General features: G+C 35.7%; 2 protein-coding genes and 2 pseudogenes across 2 annotated transcripts; 3 read left to right on the top strand and 1 right to left on the bottom strand.

The window, feature by feature from the left end:
* The first annotated feature begins 2,227 nt into the window (after positions 1-2,227).
* LOC111912196 (uncharacterized) lies at positions 2,228-4,670 on the top strand (annotated as a pseudogene).
* Positions 4,671-7,304: 2,634 nt separating this feature from the next.
* On the top strand, positions 7,305-7,422 carry LOC128132517 (5S ribosomal RNA; annotated as a pseudogene).
* A 2,411-nt stretch (positions 7,423-9,833) lies between these two features.
* Positions 9,834-12,596, bottom strand: LOC111912265 (heat shock cognate 70 kDa protein 2). Its single transcript, XM_023907990.2, has 2 exons — positions 12,281-12,596; positions 9,834-11,673 (listed from the first exon to the last, which is right to left on the bottom strand). Exons 1-2 carry the CDS (start codon positions 12,492-12,494, stop codon positions 9,941-9,943), a joined length of 1,947 nt encoding a protein of 648 aa, XP_023763758.1. The 5' UTR covers positions 12,495-12,596; the 3' UTR covers positions 9,834-9,940.
* Positions 12,597-17,733: 5,137 nt separating this feature from the next.
* Positions 17,734-19,202, top strand: LOC111912195 (ubiquitin-conjugating enzyme E2 7). Its single transcript, XM_023907921.3, has 6 exons — positions 17,734-17,839; positions 17,966-18,068; positions 18,372-18,469; positions 18,565-18,665; positions 18,750-18,827; positions 18,969-19,202. Exons 1-6 carry the CDS (start codon positions 17,791-17,793, stop codon positions 19,044-19,046), a joined length of 507 nt encoding a protein of 168 aa, XP_023763689.1. The 5' UTR covers positions 17,734-17,790; the 3' UTR covers positions 19,047-19,202.
* The last annotated feature ends 3,827 nt before the right edge of the window (positions 19,203-23,029 follow it).

Genomic DNA, 23,029 nt, shown 5'->3' with positions numbered 1-23,029 from the left:
CGCCCCAAAATGGCTTGACACGGGTAGGACGGCACCCCAGAATGGCCGCATGGGTAGGTCGGCACCCCAGAATGGTCGTACCAGGTAGGTCGGGCACCCCAGAAATGTCTGACAGTATGTATGTGATGTGATTGTATGGTATGTGGTACGATGGGGGAACTCACTAAGCTTCATGCTTACATTTTTCAGTTTTGGTTTCAGGTACCTCTTCAGCAAAGTGGAATGAGCTGGCGCGGTAGTGACGCATCATACACACGCTCTTTGTTTTCTGCACTATGAGATATTCTGGGATTTGTACTCTGACATTATTATGTTTTGCGATTCGGTTTTCAGATACGAGACATGTTTCTATTAAATGATATGATCAGTTGATATTTTGTTACAAATGTTTTGCAAATCACTTAATCAAAAATGAAATTTTTGGACGTGAAAATTGGGTTGTTACACGTTGCCACCTCCTAGGGTTTCTGATCGAGCTCCATCGCCTGTTTGGGGATCAGTAACACAAGAAATAAAGTATGCAAGATGAAGTTGTAGTTTTCGGAGGTCCGATTCTCCACATTTGTTGGTGGTTAGCATCATCGATCTGAGGTTCTTCGATAGCAACGGGATTTGGGGTGACCACCAATGCATTTGATTTTGAATCCTCTTTCTTATACTGCAACTCATGGGTTTCTATTTACATGTTTATAGTTTGATTTTCAGGTTTAGGGTTTAGTTAGATTTGATTTCAGCTTCTTGTTTCTTAAAGTTAGGGGGTCGCCGGATTTTTGGGAAGGAAAAATGTGAGACGTGTTCAATGGTGATCGGACATAAGGCATATCTTCCAAAATAGGTGGTGGGAGAGAAATATGAGTGAAAAGTGGCGGTTTCTAGTGGTGTTAAGTGGTGGTTGATGGTAGTCATCGGTGGTGGTAGCTGAAGTTGAGAAAGAACTGTGAAGAAATTTGACATTTAATCAATAGTTGCAAAGGTGTTTATATTTAATTAAACATTTTTAATAGATTAAATTAATTAATAATTAATAAACATATCAAAAAAGAAATAAGTAAGGGCAAAAGGGTCTTTTTATGTCCGGAGGGACGAAACGTGCAAGTTTTAAGCTAACAAGGGACTGTCCGAGTTAATTTTTGAAAATAAGGACTAAACACGTTTTCTAACATATACATGAGGGACGTTTGATGTAATTTACCCCTATTAATATATACTAATCCATTTTCTCGACCACTTAGTTCTTACTTTGCAATTACCTTTCTATAAACTAACATTTAACTTGACAACTATAAATTTCAAACACATTGCATAAACAAGATCCAAATAGCAAGTTTTTATTATCATTTTTAGGGAACAAAATATTAAGAAAAACACAACCATTTGTGTATTAGTATTCAAAACAAAATTTTATATTTTTTTATATGCTGGAAAAACTTTTATATTTTAAATTACCTTTCAGATTTACCAAAATATCAATTTTTTAAGAAGCTATCAAGTTGTTTTGTGACACGACATGCTATGCAGATTTACCGAGTGGGTTTCCAAAACTGATGAGGATCTCCGACCGTGACCTTAAATATGTGCTCCTAAAGGGACTTAAATGATCATGCTATGCATATTTATTTTATTTTGTAATGTTTATCTTGCCCTTAATGGTTACTTAGGCTTCCAATAAATATGTTCCTCAGGCATAGTAATAGGTTGAGAGTTTAAATCTTCTTAGAGACAAAACTAAATAATTTAGAAGTACGGTGTTTTCCGTTCTAAAAAAACATGAAGTTTTTTTTTTGGAAAATGTGTAAGGTTTCCCGAAATGTAGATACAACATAAATCAAGTAAATTTTGGGGAATCTTCATCAACAATTCGTGGAATAGTGTTAGAAAAAACAAGAAAAATAGTTATAGTATAGGGGGGGCCTATTTGTGGTCACAAAAATCTTTGTTTACAAAATACAATATTTTGTGAGTATCGGTTTTTGTAGTTTGTGATTAGCCCAAAACCAATGCCCACTTGAATGAAATGTGATTGGGTTATTCAGAAGTAAAGAGTAAGACATCACATGATCCTCCCGTGAACGTGGAAAAGACGGTGTTAGAGTATAACGGCGTGTATATCGGTCGTCAGATCAAACCCCGCGGTTTCAACTGGTGTAGGCCCCTTCTCGACTCACAGCGCCAAACCCACACACGGCACCGTTTCTTCTTCTCCGTTAACAAATCTACTCTTCCTTTCCTTCCCCTTCCCTTCCCTTCTCTTCTCTTTCTCTCTCTAGGTTTAATATCATAGCGTTCCCCTAAATCCTGTCTTTCGTTGGTGTCGGCGATCAAATGCGTTGTCTCCACAGGTATCGTTCGATCCTATCCCTAATTTCCTCTCAGTATCTTGATTTCTCTAGGGTTAGGGTTTCGTTGATCGTTCCTCTATAGTGAAACCGAGTGTATTAATCGATCGATTCTTGTGATAGCCAAATCGAATTTCTCGTTGATTGTTGAGAATTTCAATAATTTTTTCGTGGTTTTGTGAAATTAAAATGTATTTGAGGTGGTTCAGCTGTATTGGTTATGCTGTGGATTGATTTCGGTAAATTTCTGTATAAAAGGGGATCTCTTTTATTTGATTTAGTTTTAGGACGGATTATATGACGTTCTTCTCATGCTGTTGAGCGTTGATTGTGGTGGGACTAGGGATTCCACCGAAGAAGATAAAATTACGATAATGCCTGCGAAAAAAAAATTATGTGGAGATTTCACCTTATCCATGGACAACAATCATTTATCGACGATTCTTTCCATGGATTCAAGCTTATCCGCACATGATGAGATGGAGAGAGAGCTGAATCGGGCTGTGGATCTTAGCTTACCCCCAGATATCAATCTCCCACTTTCAGCCGAACCCAACCCTCCTCCTTTATCATGGCATGATCCTACTGATATGTTGGATGTCGGATTAGGCCCTCAACATTATGAGGTGGAAACTAATATTAACGTAACAAAAATTGGGAAAATGTGTGCAAAACGTCTTGATAGCGTCTGGGGAGCTTGGTTTTTCTTTAACTTCTACTTCAAACTAGCTTTGAATGAGAAATCAAAGAACAAAGTAACTAGAGACAACGGGTATGATAAATCAGATTTGAAGTTGGATGTGTTCTTGGTTCAACACGACATGGAGAACATGTACATGTGGACATTCAAAGAAAGACCAGAAAACGCATTGGGGAAGATGCAGCTGAGAAGTTACATGAATGGCCATTCTCGACAAGGTGAAAAACCATTCCCATTTAGTGCTGATAAAGGCTTTATTAGATCTCACAGAATGTAGAGAAAACAATACAGGGGTCTTTCAAATCCACAGTGTGTTCATGGAATCGAAGTTGTCTGATCACCGAATTTGATCGGATTAGATGAAGACGAAAGAAAAAAAATGGATGGAGCTCACTGGACGTGACTTAAACTTCTCCATCCCTCATGATGCTAGTGATTTCGGTTCTTGGAGGAATCTTCCCACTACAGATTTTGAAATCGAACGCCCCCCGGTTATCAGAAGCATCAATTCAGCAAATGGAAATCATCATCAACCAAAAAGATTGCTAAATGGATCAGGTTTGAATCTTTCAATTTTTTCCACTCAATTATCAGATCATGTAATAAACGACGAAGCAAACGGAAACGGAAACGGAAACGGAAATGCTATAGCTCTTATGTTGGGTTGCAACAGTAAACGAAGAAAAAACTTTTTCCCACATGGCAACGATGATGATAATTCAGATGGGGTTCATGATGGTGTTCTTGATGTCCAAGTCCACCCTCATGAGCCCCATTGGTTGACCGAGTTTTCAGGTGTTATGAGAAACACATATGGCCCTGTAACAGCCGCCAAGACTATTTATGAAGATGAAGAAGGATTCTTGATTGTTGTAAGCTTGCCATGTGCAGATCTTCAAAGGGTGAAAGTAACATGGAAGAACACGTTCTCACATGGGATTGTGAAAATCTTTTGAGTAAGCACCGGGTGTATGCCCGTTTTGAAAAGGAAAGACCGGACTTTTAAGTTGACGGACCTCGCACCGGAACATTGCCCACCCGGTGAATTTGTGCGGGAAATTCCACTTCCGACCCGTATTCCGGAAGATGCTAAATTAGAAGCTTATGGTGATGAAAGTGGGACCATGCTTGAGATTATTGTGCCTAAGCATCGTGAAGGACCCGAAGAACATGAGGTTCGTGTTTGCCTTCGTCCTTCTCCTTGGAATGAAAGACCGTATGTTGACTTGTCAGAAAATTTAATTTAAATATTTCTATTGGGTTGGGGTGATGTGATGTGATGATATTACAGAACAGAAAGAAAAAAAAAAGTTTAATTTATGAATTTGTGGGTAGGGGTGATGATTACATAAGAAGAAGAAGATTGGGGCTTCATTGTTTTTGCTAACCTTTACCATATATACTCACTCCATTTTGTGTCATAAAAGTTGTGGGTGATTTGTGATATCATGCAACTTTAGAAGAAACGGTAGAAATGTATGATGGATGGAGTAAGCCGTAGAAAGTCTAAAGTGGAATTGGGGTTATATAGATATCTTTTGCACTTTTTGTATTGGATCTTTGGTTGTTGGATTATTTATTTGAAATGTTGAAAAAAGAAAATTGTATAATTATGCTTGTTTTTTGTAGGACGATTTGGTAGTGATTTGTAATAGATGATGGTTGCTTTTTGTGCCATCGTTGATCTTGTCTTCTTTATGAATATATATTGTTTGTTTGCATCATTTAACCCAAAATGGTTTTTGATGCCACATTGGTTGGTGGAATTAATGGTGATTTGTACAGGATTGATGGATTGAGTATAATCTTCAGGGTACATTTTGTTTTTGTAATGAATACTTGGTATTTTTTTGTTTCTATTGTAAGTTGCACAGCATTATGAAATTGTATAAACTCTAGGGATCAAACTTGTCGTATACAAATATGCACTCTACATCTTAGGATTTGTATTAGATCATATTTTTGATCATCTTTCTAGTATAAGTTCCGATTACACTTAAAATGACAGATGATCTATAATCAGCATATCACCAACAGGTATGTGAGAAGCTAATTTGAGTCTCGCAACAAGAGTGCAACAAGAGTAGAAAAAGAAAGGTTTAGTAGATATGTCTAGTGTATGGACGTTGGAAGAAATGGAATGAGACAAACATTGTTGCCCATACTGGTGAATAATATTTATGAAAGTACAATGCATAAATACAGTTACTGAGTATCCATTTCAAAAATACCCACTAACCTTTGAATTTATAGTAAAAGCTTCTTTCATCTGTTATTCTCATAAGCTATATGACACTAACCTTTGGGAAGCCAATCAAATATATCAACTGTGGATCGTTTGAAGAAGCAAAAAGGTGAAGTTAAAGTATAAATACATTGATCAATTGAAGAACAACTAACAAGATGGATCAATTTGAGTAGTGCAATCCAAGAGTTGTTCTTGTTCCCCGATCACCAGGACCATTGGGGGTGAATTTTTTTAAAATGTTTGTGTATACAAGAGGTAATTTCAAATGTTTTTTTAGAATTTGCATATAAATAAAATGGCGTTTCTTTTTAGAAAAAGGAAACAATTGTTCATTTCTTTTCGTTTCTTTCGATATTTCCCCCCCCCCCCCTTCTTTTCTTTCCTTTACTAACACTCGGGAACCAATTGTAAAGAAAAGAAAGTTGGAGGTCGACTCTTATTTACCTTTTAAATTCATGGTTTGTTGCTTCTTCTATTTGGGAGCAAGTCGGTAGATTGTGGGATATTGATAATCCCATTTGTGTTTCGATTAAGGAGAGAATTATTTGGGTTGACACACCAGGTCTTAATAAGACTCAAAGATTGTATCTCAATGTGATGGTGGCATGGCTACTACCGTTTTAGTGATGTGGAATTTTCATAATCATTTTGTTTAGAGCTCAGAATATAATAAAAGATGATACTTTTTAGAGATTGTTTCACAATCTCTTTCTTGAATTTGTCATAGGAATTCTAAATTAAAAAATAATTGTGTTGTATAGTTACAAAACATCACTCTTTCTATTTCCTCTTCATAGTATATTTTTTTTTCTAGCACCTTGCTAGTTTCATAAAAGTCGACCGTTCAAAAAGAAATGATGGCTCTTATCATTGGTGGTATTCAAATTGCACAAATGCTGTTTAACATTAATTTAAAGCACATTTAAATCTATTGGACTCGGGAACAAGAAATTAGGTTAATTTTAATGGGGATCCTATCCATAAAAACTCTCTACCGAGAACGAAAGTGTTCACAAGAACATGACATTCAACAGCTTATGTACTTTAGAACGACATTTGAGATATCATCATCCCAACATCGGAAAAGCACATAAAGGTCAAGGGACAATAGGAAGAAAAGTGAAGAAAATGAAACACCATGACTTTAATGCAAGTGTGGCTTAGAAACCTAGTGAGCATTCCAAGGAGAAGCCATAAACCAGTCAACAACATTTACTACAAAACGAAGGCTAGGGCGGGTAACAACGAAATATACCAATCAACTCATAATCATGTAAAGTTGAACATATGTTATTCATCTCTAGAAGATGGCTTAATTTAGGTTCCAAAGGAGTCAAAGTTACCTTTTTGTTGGTAATATGTGTGTAACACCCCCCTCTGGCACGTATCACAATATTGTCCGCTTTGGGCCACTCGGCACGAGGACATCCCAGGGGGTCACCCATCCTGGTACTACTCCCGCCCGAGCACCCTTAACTGCAGAGTTCTTATGGGATCTGCTGCCCTCACGGCTTTAAAACGCGTTGTCATAGGGAAGGTATCCACACCCTTATAAGGAATGCTTAGTTCTCCTTCTCAGCCGACGTGGGATCAGATCTAGTTTTAGGAAAGTTTATAGACTGATTTGTAAAGTTTTAGTAATGTTTTAAAACGCGTTGTGATTGAAGGTGGGTTGTTGCACCTGATCCCACATCGGCTTGGAAGGAGAACGAAACATTTCCTTATAAGGGTTGTGGATACCTTCCTTGTCACAACGCGTTTTAAAGCCGTGAGGGCAGCAGATCCCATAAGAACTCTGCAGTTAAGTGTGCTCGGGCAGGAGTAGTACCAGGATGGGTGACCCCCTGGGAAGTCCTCGTGCCGAGTGGCCCAAAGTGGACAATATTGTGATATGTGCCAGAGGGGGGTGTTACAAATGGTATCAAAGCCAGGGCACGGGAGTGGGTTAGATCTGATCCCACGTCGACTGAGAAGGAGAACTAAGCATTCCTTATAAGGGGTGTGGATACCTTCCCTATCACAACGCGTTTTAAAGCCGTGAGGGCAGCAGATCCCATAAGAACTCTGCAGTTAAGCGTGCTCGGGCGGGAGTAGTACCAGGATGGGTGACCCCCTGGGAAGTCCTCGTGTCGAGTGGCCCAAAGCGGACAATATTGTGATACGTGCCAAAGGGGGATGTTACAAATGGTATCAGAGCTAGGGCACGGGTCGATGTGTTCGACAGGGACGTCGAACCCTATAATGGGGGGTGAAGGTGGGTTGTTGCACCTAATCCCACATCGGCTTGGAAGGAGAACGAAATATTTCCTTATAAGGGTTGTGGATACCTTCCTTGTCACAACGCGTTTTAAAGCCGTGAGGGCAGCAGATCCCATAAGAACTCTACAGTTAAGCGTGCTCGGACGGGAGTAGTACCAGGATGGGTGACCCCCTGGGAAGTCCTCGTGCCGAGTGGCCCAAAGCGGACAATATTGTGATACGTGCCAGAGGGGGGGTGTTACAATGTGTCCTTAGATGTATATTTTTCTTACTACATATAGATATATGTATCATCATGATGATGATGAAGAAACTCAAAAGGAAAGTGTGTGTTTTACCAATGGCACTACTCATCTACTCATGTGAAGGATTTAATGGTTCGGGAATTATGTTTGTAATATGTCGATAATTTTTGTAAAATTCAAATAGGTTATCAGGAACTAAGGTTTTTATAGATGAATGGTCAGCCATATTGAAATAGCAATTTGGTAGGGATGTTAAAAAAATCTGAAACATAAAAATCGACGTACTGTACCGATTTTTATGGCTGTCAAATCTGGCAGTCATGTCGTGTTTTTGTCTAACATGGCATGATATGATATCGTGTTTTTTTCACTAACATGAAAACGAACCAATTAAAACACAACAGCACGATACGACACAACAAAGATAACATTAATAACTATTAGTTTATTTAATTCATACTTAATCATATATAACACGACAAAAACGACAAACACATGCTCAATCGTGTCATATTCATGTCAATTTGTGAACACAAACACGACACAACACGACAAAATAACATTATATAAATATTAGTTTATTTAATTCATACTTAATCATATATAACACGACAAACACGAAAAACATGACAAATACATGCTCAATCGTGTCAGTTTCATGTCGATTTGTGAAAACGAACACAACATTGTGTTTTTTAAACTTGAAACGAACATGACACGGACACAAATTAAAATTTTGATTTCATCCCGATTTCCTTTCGTATCGTGTTATAAATTTCGGTTTTTCATTCGATTACGGTTCACATTTTTTGTCATGGCCGGTTAACCAAAAACTAGAAATTTTATCTTTTTATTTTATAATAAGATATTTTGTTTTGATTTATACTAGATAATTATTTAGGAATCACAACTTTCAATTAAAAATTTCCTTTATCGGTTAATACATTTTCAACTAATAGTTTCCATTATTATATCGTATTTATTTGTAACACCCGTTTTCAGGTATAAACTTCACATCTTTAATTCTTGAGTTTTTAGGCGGCCACAGTGTGGCGAAAGGATCACCACGACGTGGCAGGGTTGCATGAAACGCATGTTTCACTTGGCTGCCACGACGTGGAGACGGCCACAATGTAAACCCTAGATTGCCGGATTTTGTGCACTATTTAAGAGAGGTGATGAGTAGGGTTCCTTCCACCCTCAACCTCCATGACCTCCAAAGTGCCTTAGACAAAACCGTAACCTCCTTACAAGTTTTGAGCTCATCTTTGGTGTTTTGTGACATTGGAAGGAAGAACAAGGAGTCCCTTGTGAATGAATCCAGCTAGCAAGCAACCTCCATCCTTTTGTGCATCTTCTAGAGTATTTGTGAGTACTCAAGTTCCAATTTTTATGATTCCTTCTTTGTAGATCTAGATTTCTTAGCATGTTTTGATCCATATAAAAGTGTGAACGATGAAATGAGATAAAGTTTCCAACTTTATGGATCACCAAGGTCCCTTGAGTTTAATAACTTTTGATCTATAATTTGGATGAGATTTGTAAGTTTTCAATGAGTTTTAAGTCATTTTCTTTCCATTTGATCTAGTTTGAGTGACAGACAACATGGCTCATGCATGCCCATAAAGTACGAGACCTTTGAGTCCCTAAAAACCCTTTGTAAAGTTTGAGAAAATGATGTTTACCAGATTAAGAACTTAATAGAATAAGTGTTTCAGTCAAAAACCACATCGTGGCATGATGCCCGCCACGGCATGCATGGAGAAAGGGGATTTCGTGACTGTTTTGTTTAGATGTTGTCACGTACTATGTTAGTAAATTGTCTCATTTTTTTTTGGGATTTTAATTACAAAAAAAAAATACTTAATAAATTGTCTTTTTTTATATAGGTTTTTCTTGTCACATGCTATTTTAGTAAATTGTCTTTTTTTTGGATGAAAAAACTCAAGCTTTTCGTGTTTAATAGGTTAAGAAAGACCATTTAAATTGGTATTTGTGAATCACGTTCTAAACAGTAAGTTTTAAAAACAAGTTTTAAAAACAAGTTTTAAAAACAAGGCAATCAAGCGTTCGTATTATATCCAAAAATAACCCACAGTTACTTAATAGAGAAACATTATATTACCGAAATAAAAACTAAATAAAAGAAAACTTAATCGACTTCTTCAATCTTGGGACCTGCTCCACTTCCACTTCCAGCATCAGCACCCATTCCACCCATATCAGGAACACCACCACCACCACCTTGATACATCTTAGCAATTATCGGATTACAAACACCCTCCAACTCCTTCAACTTATCCTCCAATTCCTCCACCTCAGCAAGCTGATTCGAATCCAACCACTGCACAGCCTGCTCAACCGCATCCTCCACCTTCTTCTTCTCATCCGCCGGAATCTTCCCCCCAATTTGTTCATCCTTCATCGTATTTCTCATATTATACGCATAATTCTCAAGCGCATTTTTTGCCTCCACTTTCTTCTTATGCTCCTCATCTTCCGCCTTATACCTCTCAGCCTCCTGCACCATCTTCTCAATATCCTCCTTCGACAACCTCCCCTTATCATTCGTTATGGTAATCTTATTCTTCTGTCCACCAACTTTATCCTCAGCTGAAACATTCAAAATCCCATTCGCATCAATATCAAAACACACATTAATCTGAGGGACTCCCCTAGGCGCAGGTGGAATCCCAGACAACTCAAACTTCCCCAACAAATTGTTATCCCTCGTTCTTGTCCTTTCCCCTTCGAATACTTGAATCAAAACACCAGGTTGATTGTCAGAATAGGTCGAGAATATCTGCTCTTTTTTAGTTGGAATTGTAGTGTTTCTTGGAATCAACACAGTCATGACTCCACCAGCAGTTTCCAAACCAAGAGACAAAGGAGTGACATCCAATAGCAACAAGTCTTGCACCTTCTGGTTACCTTCACCTGTCAATATAGCAGCTTGAACAGCAGCACCATACGCAACAGCTTCATCAGGGTTGATACTCTTGCAAAGCTCCTTTCCGTTGAAAAAGTCTTGTAATAGTTGTTGCACTTTTGGGATTCTGGTTGATCCACCTACAAGAACGACTTCATCTACAGAGCTTTTGTCCATTTTAGCATCTCTTAAACATTTCTCCACTGGCTCCATACATTTTCTGAAGAGATCCATGTTGAGCTCTTCGAATCTCGCACGGGTGATGGTTGAGTAAAAATCGATACCTTCAAACAAAGAATCAATCTCGATTGTTGTCTGAGCAGTAGAAGAAAGCGTTCTTTTTGCTCTCTCGCATGCGGTTCTCAATCTTCGTAAAGCTCTAGGGTTTCCAGTAATGTCTTTCTTGTTCTTTCTCTTGAATTCCTGTACGAAATGGTTCACTAACCTGTTGTCGAAATCTTCACCTCCTAAATGTGTATCACCAGCAGTTGCTTTCACTTCGAAGATACCTTCTTCAATGGTGAGAAGCGAAACATCGAAAGTACCACCACCAAGGTCAAAAATAAGAACATTTTTCTCCCCTGAGGAGGATGCCTTTTTATCTAGACCATATGCGATAGCAGCAGCTGTTGGCTCGTTGATTATACGCATTACATTGAGGCCAGCAATTGAACCGGCGTCCTTTGTGGCTTGGCGTTGAGAGTCATTGAAGTAAGCAGGGACAGTGACGACAGCATTATTCACAGATGTGCCAAGGTATGCCTCTGCGATCTCTCTCATTTTTATGAGAACCATTGAAGAGATCTCTTCTGCTGCGAATTGTTTCTCTTCTCCTTTGTATGTCACCACAATCAGTGGTTTCTCGGCAGGGCCAGGAATGACCTTGAATGGCCATAGCTTTATGTCACTTTGGACAGAAGAGTCGGTAAACCTTCGGCCAATTAATCGTTTTGCATCTGCCATTATAACCAAGCTTATTGTGAGTATGAAATCTAGTAAGCAGATGTAAATAGTACCAGAAATTGTATTTGTTGAAATCATGAAACAAGGATTAATCAAACACTTTCAGGCGAGAAGAAAACAATAAAAACCGTACAGAACAGAGAGATCAACATACATACATACAATTGTTATAAAAACTATTTTAACAGAGAGATCCAATATGTCCAACCTCATTATCCTATTCTAGCGTACAGAGGTTAACATAATCTACATGAGCAGAGGTAACAAAGGTTGATTCAACCATACAACAGAACCAGTTGATACGATTTGAGCAAATATTCATTGCAAATTTATCATTGTGTGAGTTACGTGGGTTTCAAAAAAATTACGATGAGTTAAAGCACTTAAACATAATGGAAATCGATCTGGCTTAGCATCAATAAACAAGGAAACTATAACATCGAAAATAATATACGACATATAAGTACTTAAACAATGAACACAAAATCAAACTAAATCCACAAAAATCAATGTGAAAAAACGAACATCATGGACTCATGGCACTTCCACGTCTAACAAATCACTCAACAGGCGAAACAGAGTATAGCAAGGAAAGCTTACCAAAAACCGTATTAATGGGATTCATCGCCACTTGATTTTTAGCAGCATCACCGATAAGACGTTCGGTATCGGTGAAAGCCACATAGGACGGTGTTGTCCTGTTACCCTGATCGTTTGCGATAATCTCGACGCGGTCGTGTTGCCATACTCCGACGCACGAGTACGTCGTACCTAGATCAATACCGATTGCAGGTCCTTCACTTTTTCCAACCATATTGTCGACTAGATCACAAAAAGTAAGCACAGAGTTCGTAAAAAACAAATGCAAGGAGAATATGTGAGAATATTGAACAGTTTTCAGCGATTTGTGGAGGTTGATGATGGCAAGGGGTTTTATACAAATATGGTTTTTCTAGAAATTTCCTCCCCTTGATTTTGGGCCGTTAGATTAACACCAAAATATCGAATCCAACGGCTGAGAAATATGATATTTGCAAATCTTGACCTGCTTGACTCCGATTCGTCCCTTCTCGTTCCTTCTGGAGTCTCGTTTCCTGTCGCGAACTTGATATATGTTCTTTTGCCGACGTGGCTCCTATAATTTCAATTTGTCCCCTTATTTTTCATTAATGTTTTAAAAATATTTTTCATTAATGTTTTAAAAATCGTTTTTTTTAGTTAAACTGGTTTGACCGTTTAGTAAATCAGTTTCTATAATTTTTATATTTTTTTTGTATTTTCATACATATACATACACAAATCAAGAAGTTGATGTCCATAAGTTCAAACATTAGTTGTTATATTCTAAGTTTGGGTTTATTTAAGGCAATAAGACCTCAAAAGTTAGTTTATTAAGTCACTGCATACGTTGGGCATACCTGGATGTACGTTGAGCTTATGTTGCATGAGGGCCCAATGTAGATTGTGCGTACTCCCGACGTACGTGCCGAGTACGTTGGTACTCGATCTGGTTTGACTCGGCTGGTTTGTTAACTTTGACCATGATTTGACCAATCTTGACCAGAGGTACGTATGATGTTACGTGAATAAAACCTAAAGAAAACCAATAACAATTAAATGTTGTAACATCCCGAGTTCAGGAGTGCAAGTTCAGGGTTCAAAGTGAATATGTATAAGGGTAACTCGGCGAGTCCATGGTTGGACTCGGCGAGTAGAGTCGCGATCCTGGTCGCGTGTTAAGTGGCCAACTCGGCGAGTTGGCGGCTGGACTCGGCGAGTTGGTGCTGGGTGAAGGAAACCCTAATCTTCGGGGTTTGCACCCTATTTAAAGAATGATATGCCTTCTTTTCAGCCTCTATTTTCCCTAAGTGTTCCAGAGAAAACCCTAATCGCGAGAAACTCCATTATTGAGAGGATTGAAGCTTGGAAGAAGGGATTTGTGAAGAGAAATTGGAGGAACTCGAGGATAGCATCAAGAGGATTTGTGGATCTGAAGTCTACATCAGTTTAGGCTCATCTTTGGGGTAAGAATCCTCTGTCTTGAGCCCTTTTTCCCTTATTGTCATCCATGGTGGTTGTTTTGGGGTTTTTGGAGTATTTCATGAGTTATTTCGGGATTGGAAGATGGATCTGAGGATGCTACCTCAGATCTGGAGTAGTGATGATCCAAAATGCATAAAGTCCCTGTTCCTGAGTGATTGCTGAAGCTATCTTGTCCCAAACCCAAACCCTAGAGTGTAAATGCCTAGATCTACTTGGATTCACGTAAAGTTTGCCACTTTACGTGATGAATAGCTTAAGGAAGGATAGATCTATGGTTTAGAACATCTGCATGGCTTGGAAAGCCTCTGTATGGATTCAGATCTGGTAGTACTCGGCGAGTCACAAAGGTGTACTCGACGAGTTGCTTGAAGATGGTCTGGAACTCGGCAAGTTGGAAGAACAACTCGGCGAGTAGGTTGAAGATAGCCTTGGACTCGGCGAGTCTGTTCTTGGACTCGGCGAGTCTAGTCGTGAGGTTCAAGTTTCTTCTGGTTGAGCTGTGACTCGGTGATTCAAGGGATGACTCGGTGAGTCGAGTGAGAAAGGACTCAGAGTTGTTGGACTCGGCGAGTCTCAGGGTGACTCGACAAGTTGAGTCGCGGATTGGGGGAAGTTCTAAGCATGGGGACTCGGCGAGTCATCGGGTTGACTCGGCGAGTAGAGTCAGTCAGGGGTTGACTCTGACTTTGACTTTGACTTTGACCAAGGGTTGACCAGTTATTGTCCAGGGGCATTTTGGTAATTGTTGGATATTGTTTTGAGTTCAGTGTCATGGTGTTGGCCAGTGTTGGAGATCGTATCAGTGGTTGGAGTAGCTTGGGTTTATCTGTTCAGTCGGCAATTTCGAGGTGAGTTATCCTCACTATATCAACAGGGTCTAAGGCACCAAGGCCGGCCCCTTTATCGGATTGAGATCCGGGTATTTGTTGTTATGATATTGCTTGATATGTTGCATCCTGGTAGTTAGGGTGGTATATGTTAGAGACTTGGTTGAGGTCGGTATCTTGAGATGTAGGGTGATGCTATGCTAGTGACCGGTTAGGTCGGTATCCTGGTTAGGATGATGATATGTTATGTGATCTGTTTGATCAGTTTGTTGACTATGAATTGTTATATGATTATATGTTTATGTGCACATGGTTGTTTGGACTGGAGTTGGGCTGAGGCGGCTCCTGCTTTGTGCTGTAGGCCAAGATACCCAGGGCGGACCGGTTGTCCCGAAGGCCCAGCGAGCGGTCCGGATAGGCTGTAGGCCCCAAGAGGGCGGACCAGACGTGCCGAGGCTCGGAGAGTGGACCAGGCCGACTGAAGGCCCAGTGCGGGCGAACCAGTCATACTGTAGACTCGGAGAGTGGACCAGGTGGATTGAAGGCCCGGTGCGGGCGGACCAATCACACTGCAGACTCGATGTATATGGCTAGACTCGGAGGGTGGACCAGGTGGACTGTTGGCCGGTGCGGCGGACCAGTCACACAGTAGACCCGAAGTGCATGACTGTTCTGTGATCGGATATGATATGGCATGTTATGCGTGTATGGTATATGTGGTTGGTATTTTGGGGATATCTCACTAAGCTTTCGGGCTTACAGTTGTGGTTTTATGTTTTTCAGGTTCTTCAGGAGACCGTGGCAAGGCGAAGGCGTGATCGTACCGCTCCTCATGTTTATGTTATGATTCTGGGAATACTTTAATTTAATTGTATTGAAAACATTTTTGTAATGATTTAATGAAATCGGGCTGTTTTTGAAAAGTTTAAATTAGTTGGAATTTTTCGGTCGTCACAAATGTATACAAAAACAAATACCTATTTTGCAACAAAAAATATTAAGAATTAAATGTTTACAAACTGTGATTTAAACCCGGAGTAGCCGATCATAAGGAGTTAAAGACTGAATGTATATAAAAAAAACAAGTTAAAGGACTTATTTTACCCAAACAAAAAAAAAACAACAAGAACTAAATTTATCCTATTAAATAAAAATGATTTTGCCACATGTCCTTTTATTATTTATTTTGACAATTGTCATTTTCTAGATTTTTTGAATTATTTAATATCTACTTGTCATTTTTATAGAACTTTTTATTTTTAGTCAAATACCACATATTAAATGTCATCTCATATTAGTTAATTTTATTAGTATATTAATTAGTGTACATAATAACTTTCTATTTATGAATTCTTCTTTCTATTAATATATTAATTAATATATAACTATATTAATATAGTGTGAATTCATATTAATTAATTTTATTAGTATAGATTATTTAAGATTAAATTACATAAATGGTCTATCTAATTTACCAAAGGTCATAAACTCAGTTGTTACTTATTTTATTATAAACATGATCCTTGTTGTTATCAAAACTTGCATGAATAGTATTTTTTTTACTCACATCTTTTACTTTTGTACCTTTTAATAAACCTATATAATACACGGGTCACACATCTAGTATATACTAAGAACTATATCTTATATCTTATATCTTATATCTTATATCTTATACTATATATAAAACATATTAGTAATATCTTGAATTTTAAGAGGTACAAGATACAAAACTTTTTGTACAAATTAATTATGAATAACAAAACCATTAATACTTAGCAAAATTTTGAAGACTTGAATTAAGGAAAGTAATTAAAAATTAATTTGGACCAAAATAACAATTTTAAAATATAAAATTTATCAATATAAGTTAATTACATTTCTTAAACTAGATGCAAATTACATTTCTTAAACTAGATGCAGATAATAATTAATTTACATCAAATATATAAACATACAATATAAATATAAATTCTAAACATAAATATTTTAATTAAAAATGGTAATTTTTCTTATTATACATACTATTAATTCCCATAACATTGAGGAACAGTATAGTATTGTTGTTTCAGAAATTTGACACCATATTTTCAAAATTTGCCACTTCTGGTCCGTACTCTTTACTAAATTGGTATGTTGGCCCCATATTTTTGAGATTTGCCTATTCTGGTCCCTACACTTTATAACTTCCAACTTTGAAGGTATGTATGCAAATTTTCTTTATAAAAATTATAAAATGGTTGTGTTGGTAAACATTATTCCATACGTACACTAACCTCCCTTGCCCGCACTAAAGTGCAGAGCTTCTCCTAGTTATATAATAATTAATAACAAAATATAATAATTAATTTTCCCGTAAGAAAACTATTCGCCAAAAAAACTATTTATCGTCGTTGCTCTGTGCGGCCACACATCTAGTTACCGTTTTAATCATTTTTCCTATTAAGAATTTAGTTTTGAGATTCAAAAATTAAACACTTGAAAACAAGTCTCATAGAAATTAAAATTAAATTAAAATTATATAATAAATAACATTCCCGAATTTAGTTCATTAATAATCAATGTCGTGCTTTTTAATAAAAACTGAACGAAAAAAAAAAGCAAAAACGTAACGATTGTTTTTACAAATAACTAAAATGTATATTTTGGAGAATAATATATTTTAATCCGTGTATGAAATCTTAGTTATATGATTTTTAACGAGATTTGAATGAAAAGGAAAGGTAAATATATAATAAAGATTGTAAATGATTAAAAGTGGGTATTTTAAAATTATATCACAAGTTATCTAAACATGATCAACTCTTTAAATAACTTAGGGCAATGTTTGATATCTGAACATGATCAACTCTTTAAATAACTAAGGACAATGTTTAATAAAATATACGTATTTATTTTATTTTACTTTTTAATGTTTGTATTTTATTTTATTAATTAAAAAAAAAAATAATATAATTTTATTAAAAAGTTTTATATGAGTCAATTTAAGGTAATGATTTTTGAAAAATTAATACGATAAAGATAACCAATTATGTTTAACATAATAAAGATCATGATAATCATATAATCATTTCTTATAAAATTTCAATAAGTTTGTTTCGTTATCGCGTAATTCGGAATCGGCTTATATAACAACCACTTTATAATCTTCCCCTGTTTACGTATCAATCGAATGGACTGACACTAATCCCTTCCCCCTTCTACCCTTTTGTCTAGAACCTTCTGTCTCGCATCGCAGCTATGACATCTCCATCTCAGGCTAGTCTCCTTCTTCAGAAACAGCTCAAAGGTCTTACTTTTTTTAGTTCTAAGTTTTCCATTTGATATGATATTCTTGATTGTTTTAACTACTTAATAACACATCATTTATAGTTTTAAATTATTTGATGATGATCCGTATTTTGTTTTTTTACAGATCTTTGTAAAAATCCTATTGACGGATTCTGGGCCGGTCTTGTTGACGAAAGCAATATTTTCGAATGGAGCGTCACGATTATTGGGCCACCTGATACATTATAGTCAGTTTCTGTATCTCTGCTTTGTCATTAGATATTAGAAGATCGTTTTTTTTTTTTTTTTTTTTTTTCAAGTGGTAATTGTAACCTTAAATTCTGTAAAATTAATGTTGTTATGTTTCTCAGTAATTCGTGGTCAAATTTTTGTACTTGATTATTAGTTGTTTTATTTATGTTGCCATCTTGAGGTTTTAGGGTTTAAGATGTTATATGATTATCATATTGTTCTATATAAGGCTTAGAAGTTAATATGTTATGTTACAATTTATTTATTTCTCAATTCTGATTTGTGGATGTGTTTTGTAGTGCGGAGGGTTTCTTCAACGCTATAATGACATTTCCACAAAATTATCCAAATAGCCCTCCAACAATGAGATTTACCTCCGAGATTTGGCATCCGAATGGTTAGTATTAATTGTTCTCTTTTGCTTTGTTTGTTTCACCCAAAACCTTATTTCTTACAAGAAAGATGTCTCTTTCTTTGTTTGGTTTTGTCCAGTTTACTCGGATGGAAAAGTCTGTATATCAATCCTTCATCCCCCTGGAGACGATCCTCATGGCTATGAGCTTGCAAGTGAGCGCTGGACACCAGTCCATACGGTGTGTAATTGATTATTTTGAAAAATGCATAATAAACTCTACTTATTTTTAGCATACCAAATCCAAAATGTAATATTTTTTCAGGTGGAGAGCATAGTTTTAAGCATTATATCAATGCTTTCTAGCCCCAATGATGAATCTCCTGCAAATGTGGAAGCTGCGGTAACACCCACATTTTTTTTTTTTGAATGTTCCCTTTGCCTTTCATTGTGTACAAGTGTCCTTCAATCAAAATGAAATTCTGCAACATTTGAGTAAGTTCATAGATTTATGCTTTGTTTTGCCATTGATATGTTATTGCAGAAAGAATGGAGAGAACAAAGGGACGAGTTCAGGAAGAAGGTGGGTCGATGTGTAAGGAAATCACAAGAACTCTTGTAAAAAATCGCATGCATTTTAAGAAACCAGTTGCTAGTTACTAGTTTCGCTAGAATCACCATTCTATTTGTTTTTTTTGTTATGTATTCCGATCCTTTTTGTTCTTAGTTTGCTTGACTCGTTTTGTTTATATGAATGGTAAGTTATTCCAATAGGAAATTTCAGATGGTTTTGATCTTAGCATAAAATCTGATTGAGAGTTTTGGTCTTAAAGAGGTTAATCCTGTTTATTTATGTGCTAAATGTTTAATAATTGACGTGCCATTATGTATAAACTAAAAAAATAAGACATAATAAAATAATTTCAAAATCAAAATCTACGATAGTTTGTTACAAAATTATTTATAATCTATTTTAGAAGTTACATTAAACATTAAATTGCAATAAGAGCATCCACATGAAATTTTAATTTCCACATTCACCGCTCATAAGTCATAACCCTCCACTAGGACATAGTCTCCTATAAGACCATAAGCATTAACCATTTTATTATGGAAACAACTCTACAAATAAGGAAGTGTCATTTGATTCTAAAGTTACAAACAAAAAATCAGTACACATTTCATTACAAACACAGTTAAAACCGATTATCATATTTTTTAGCATGACACCCTTTCAAATTGACCATATGTATAAGTTTTATGTCCTTTCAAAACCAAAAGGTGAGTTTTATTCGTTGTTGTGAGGGTCTTTTTACAAAGACAAATTGTTTTTTCAATACATGAAGCCGATACAAATTATTATCGGTTGCATAGTCAATGAACCGAACATTGATTTTAACAAGACGACCCTACTCTTCCAGGTGTAGGTAAGTTTAAGAGCTTTTTTCTTTTCTTGTGAAATGTGAAGTACCTTATTAAAAATAACTAACCACTAAAATTGCTTCCTCCATGGTTTAATGTATGCCTAAAATTTCTTAGCAAAAATTTGAGTTTGCGACATTATTTTATAAAAAATCTAACAAAATTCATTCAAATCAAGTTTCTTTTGAATGCTAACACATATATCTAGATTTTCTAAGTTGTGAGTTTTAATAGATACAAAAACATGTTGGCACGGAAAGAGGGTCTAAAAAAAGATGATTCGTTTTTTTAACAAGTAAGCAACACTGTCTTAGAAAAAAAAATCATATAATCAAACTCATACATTATCGGTATGAAAATACTCAAACTTCTATAGAAATCTAAAATAATGCTCTACAACTTTTAAGTTTTAAGTTTTTGAAAATTAAGAATTATTGGAGGTCGAAATTAGGTTCTAACAGAATGCATAATAGATTATGAAAAGTACAACTATCATGTGTTAGAAAATTCATATAAAATTCATACATTATCGAAATTAACCGATTCAATCTTTTGTAGCAACCTAATGTATTGTTCTATAACTTACATTTTAAAGTTTTCCAAAATCCAAAACCACTAGGGATCGAAATTAGGTTATAATCAGTAAAAAACTATTTTAAAATGGATCATATATAAATGCAAAAAAAGTTTTTTTTGCCTGCTGTTAAAATCGAACAGAAATAAATAAAAAAATTGCCTTTTCCTCTTTTGTTAAACTTGAGAGATCACACCAAGGAAAAAAAATGTTTTCATTTCATAAAAAATGAATTTATTTTAATATTATTGGTAAATATGTTACGGTAATGTATAGAAACAAACAAGAAATTGTGTATTTAATATGATTTTGAAAACTGAAAAATAATCACTGTAAAACCGACAAATTAAGTTAGTCAATAACCACAAAACAAAGGCGCTGTATCAATTAGGCTAAAGGGTGTGGTGATGTTTTTGCTTATGAAAAAGTGTCAAATAGGCATTACTTAAGCTTTTATTATTTTTGTCACAATTTGCCTATAAGTGAGATGTGGGGATGTTTTTGCGTACCAACCTTTTCAAAAAAAATATTAAAAATACAACATTTACTATTAATATTAATTAAAATAACATAACTGCTAGATCAATATACCAAAATTTAGCTTCTATAGTAGAGAATGATAGAAAAGTTAAAATGTGTTCATAAAACTTAAGTTTTCATTAAATATTTAAGATTAAATCACTAAATGTTGATATTATTTTTTAAAGAAACCTTTATCTAAAACTATTTTTTGTTATGATTTAATGTTATTATCTGGAATTTAAAAAAGAAAACCTCAATAACTAGAAAATGGTAACAGGTGATAAATAAAAAAGAAATGTAATTGCTTTAAAATCTATAGAAAGAAGTAGGAAAAAGGAAAAGGCCATTAAAATCTAAATGATTCAACAGGTAGGAAAATGAGAAAGATAACGGTAAAGGTTCGCAGCTGAAATATGTCACCAGTAATAATTGTCATTACAGATTAATGTTTATCATTGGTAAAAGCCGCCACCTAAGCTTGCCAGTGAATCCTTGCTACGACACCGTTAAGCCTTATTTGCAACTTTTAAGTGTGTATTTAATGTGGTTTTAGAAATTGAAACTCTAATGATTTTTAAGTTTATCCAATTAGCTTGTTTTAACGATTAATCTTTTATTCATCTCAAGTCTATTTTGGACAATCAAAAAGAAATATCACAAAGAAAAATACAATTATATAACCATATATTTACCTTAAAGTTTAGGATTCAAATTTTGTATTAGAAAAGCTCATTTACAAGGTTGAATGGTGTGGTGTGAGCATCACACTTCACATAAGCTGATGGTGATATTTTTGTTGTTTTTAAACAAAAGCTAGGGTGTGGTATTTGTGTTTTACCATCGGTAAAAGAAGAAAGAGATGAGAGTGAATTTGATTTTTGTCATCGGTGAACATATACAAGGTTGAATGGTGTGGTGTGAGCACCACACTTCACATATGCTGATGGTGATATTTTTGTCGTTTTTAAACAAAAGCTAGGGTGTGGTATTTGTGTTTTACCATCGGTAAAAGAAGAAAGAGATGAGAGTGAATTTGATTTTTGTCATTGGTGAACATATACCGCCAGCGTATTACCATTGGTAAAAAAACCATCGTTGGGTAGTGGTTACCGCCAGTAAAAACTATCAACTCAACTTGTCAGCGGTAAAAAAGACTACCACATCCCAAAGCCTAAAAATTAGTTAAAAACAATTTTTTAACAAGTCTTTCTCTAGCTTAAAGTTTGGGGATGTTAAAGAGTATATTTATTATGGGATAATGACTTGAAAGGGTAACGAACTTTCGATTTTTTTCACATTTAGTCACTAAACTTTTTTTCGTTATCTATTTGTCATTGAACTATTGAAACTGTTCACATTTTACCCTTATGACCGGCTGTTACCGGTCATAAGGGTAAAATGTGAACAATTTCAATAGTTTAGTGGCAAATAGATAACGAAAAAAAGTTTAGTGACTAAATATGAACAACATCGAAAGTTTGTTTCCCTCTAAAAAGTTCAATGACTAAATGTGAACAAACTCCTCTTGTATTATGTTTTAGCAAATTATTTATTTTTGTTAAATTATAGCAACATTTGTTGATGAAGAAATCTATGAAATAAAAAAAAAACCCTGAAAATATATTTAAAAAAAACAAAAAACCGAAACTGATATAAAAAACCAATGGTTTGACATTTTCCAAAATAAAAAATCAAAATTTTCAATCTGATTTTGGTTTTACAAAAAAATGAACCATTCTCACTAATGTGAATTATGACCATTGGTTTGTGATATTTGCATAATTAGCCATATGTTTAGTATAGATTTTTATTCATTTTTAGCTAATTATGTGCATAATGTGGACAAAAGGTACTTAATAATGCTTAAATTGTGTTTTCAGTCCAGAAGACATGCTTGGAAGTAAAAAGGAATAAGGAGAAGCAATTAGAGACCAAAGAAAGAAGAAAAAGGAAAACACCCACATCTACTCGGCGAGTCCATGGATCTACTCGGCGAGTTCATGAGAAAGTTCCCGAAGAAAAGTCAAGAATCCTTGCCGTACACGGATTTTACACGTCTAATCGGCGAGTTGGGGACCTACTCGCCG

This window comes from Lactuca sativa, chromosome 2 (genome assembly GCF_002870075.4).
Source record: "Lactuca sativa cultivar Salinas chromosome 2, Lsat_Salinas_v11, whole genome shotgun sequence".
Taxonomy (NCBI): Eukaryota; Viridiplantae; Streptophyta; class Magnoliopsida; order Asterales; family Asteraceae; genus Lactuca; species Lactuca sativa.
Note: the sequence above shows the minus strand (reverse complement) of the source record. Positions and strands in the feature narration are given on the sequence as shown.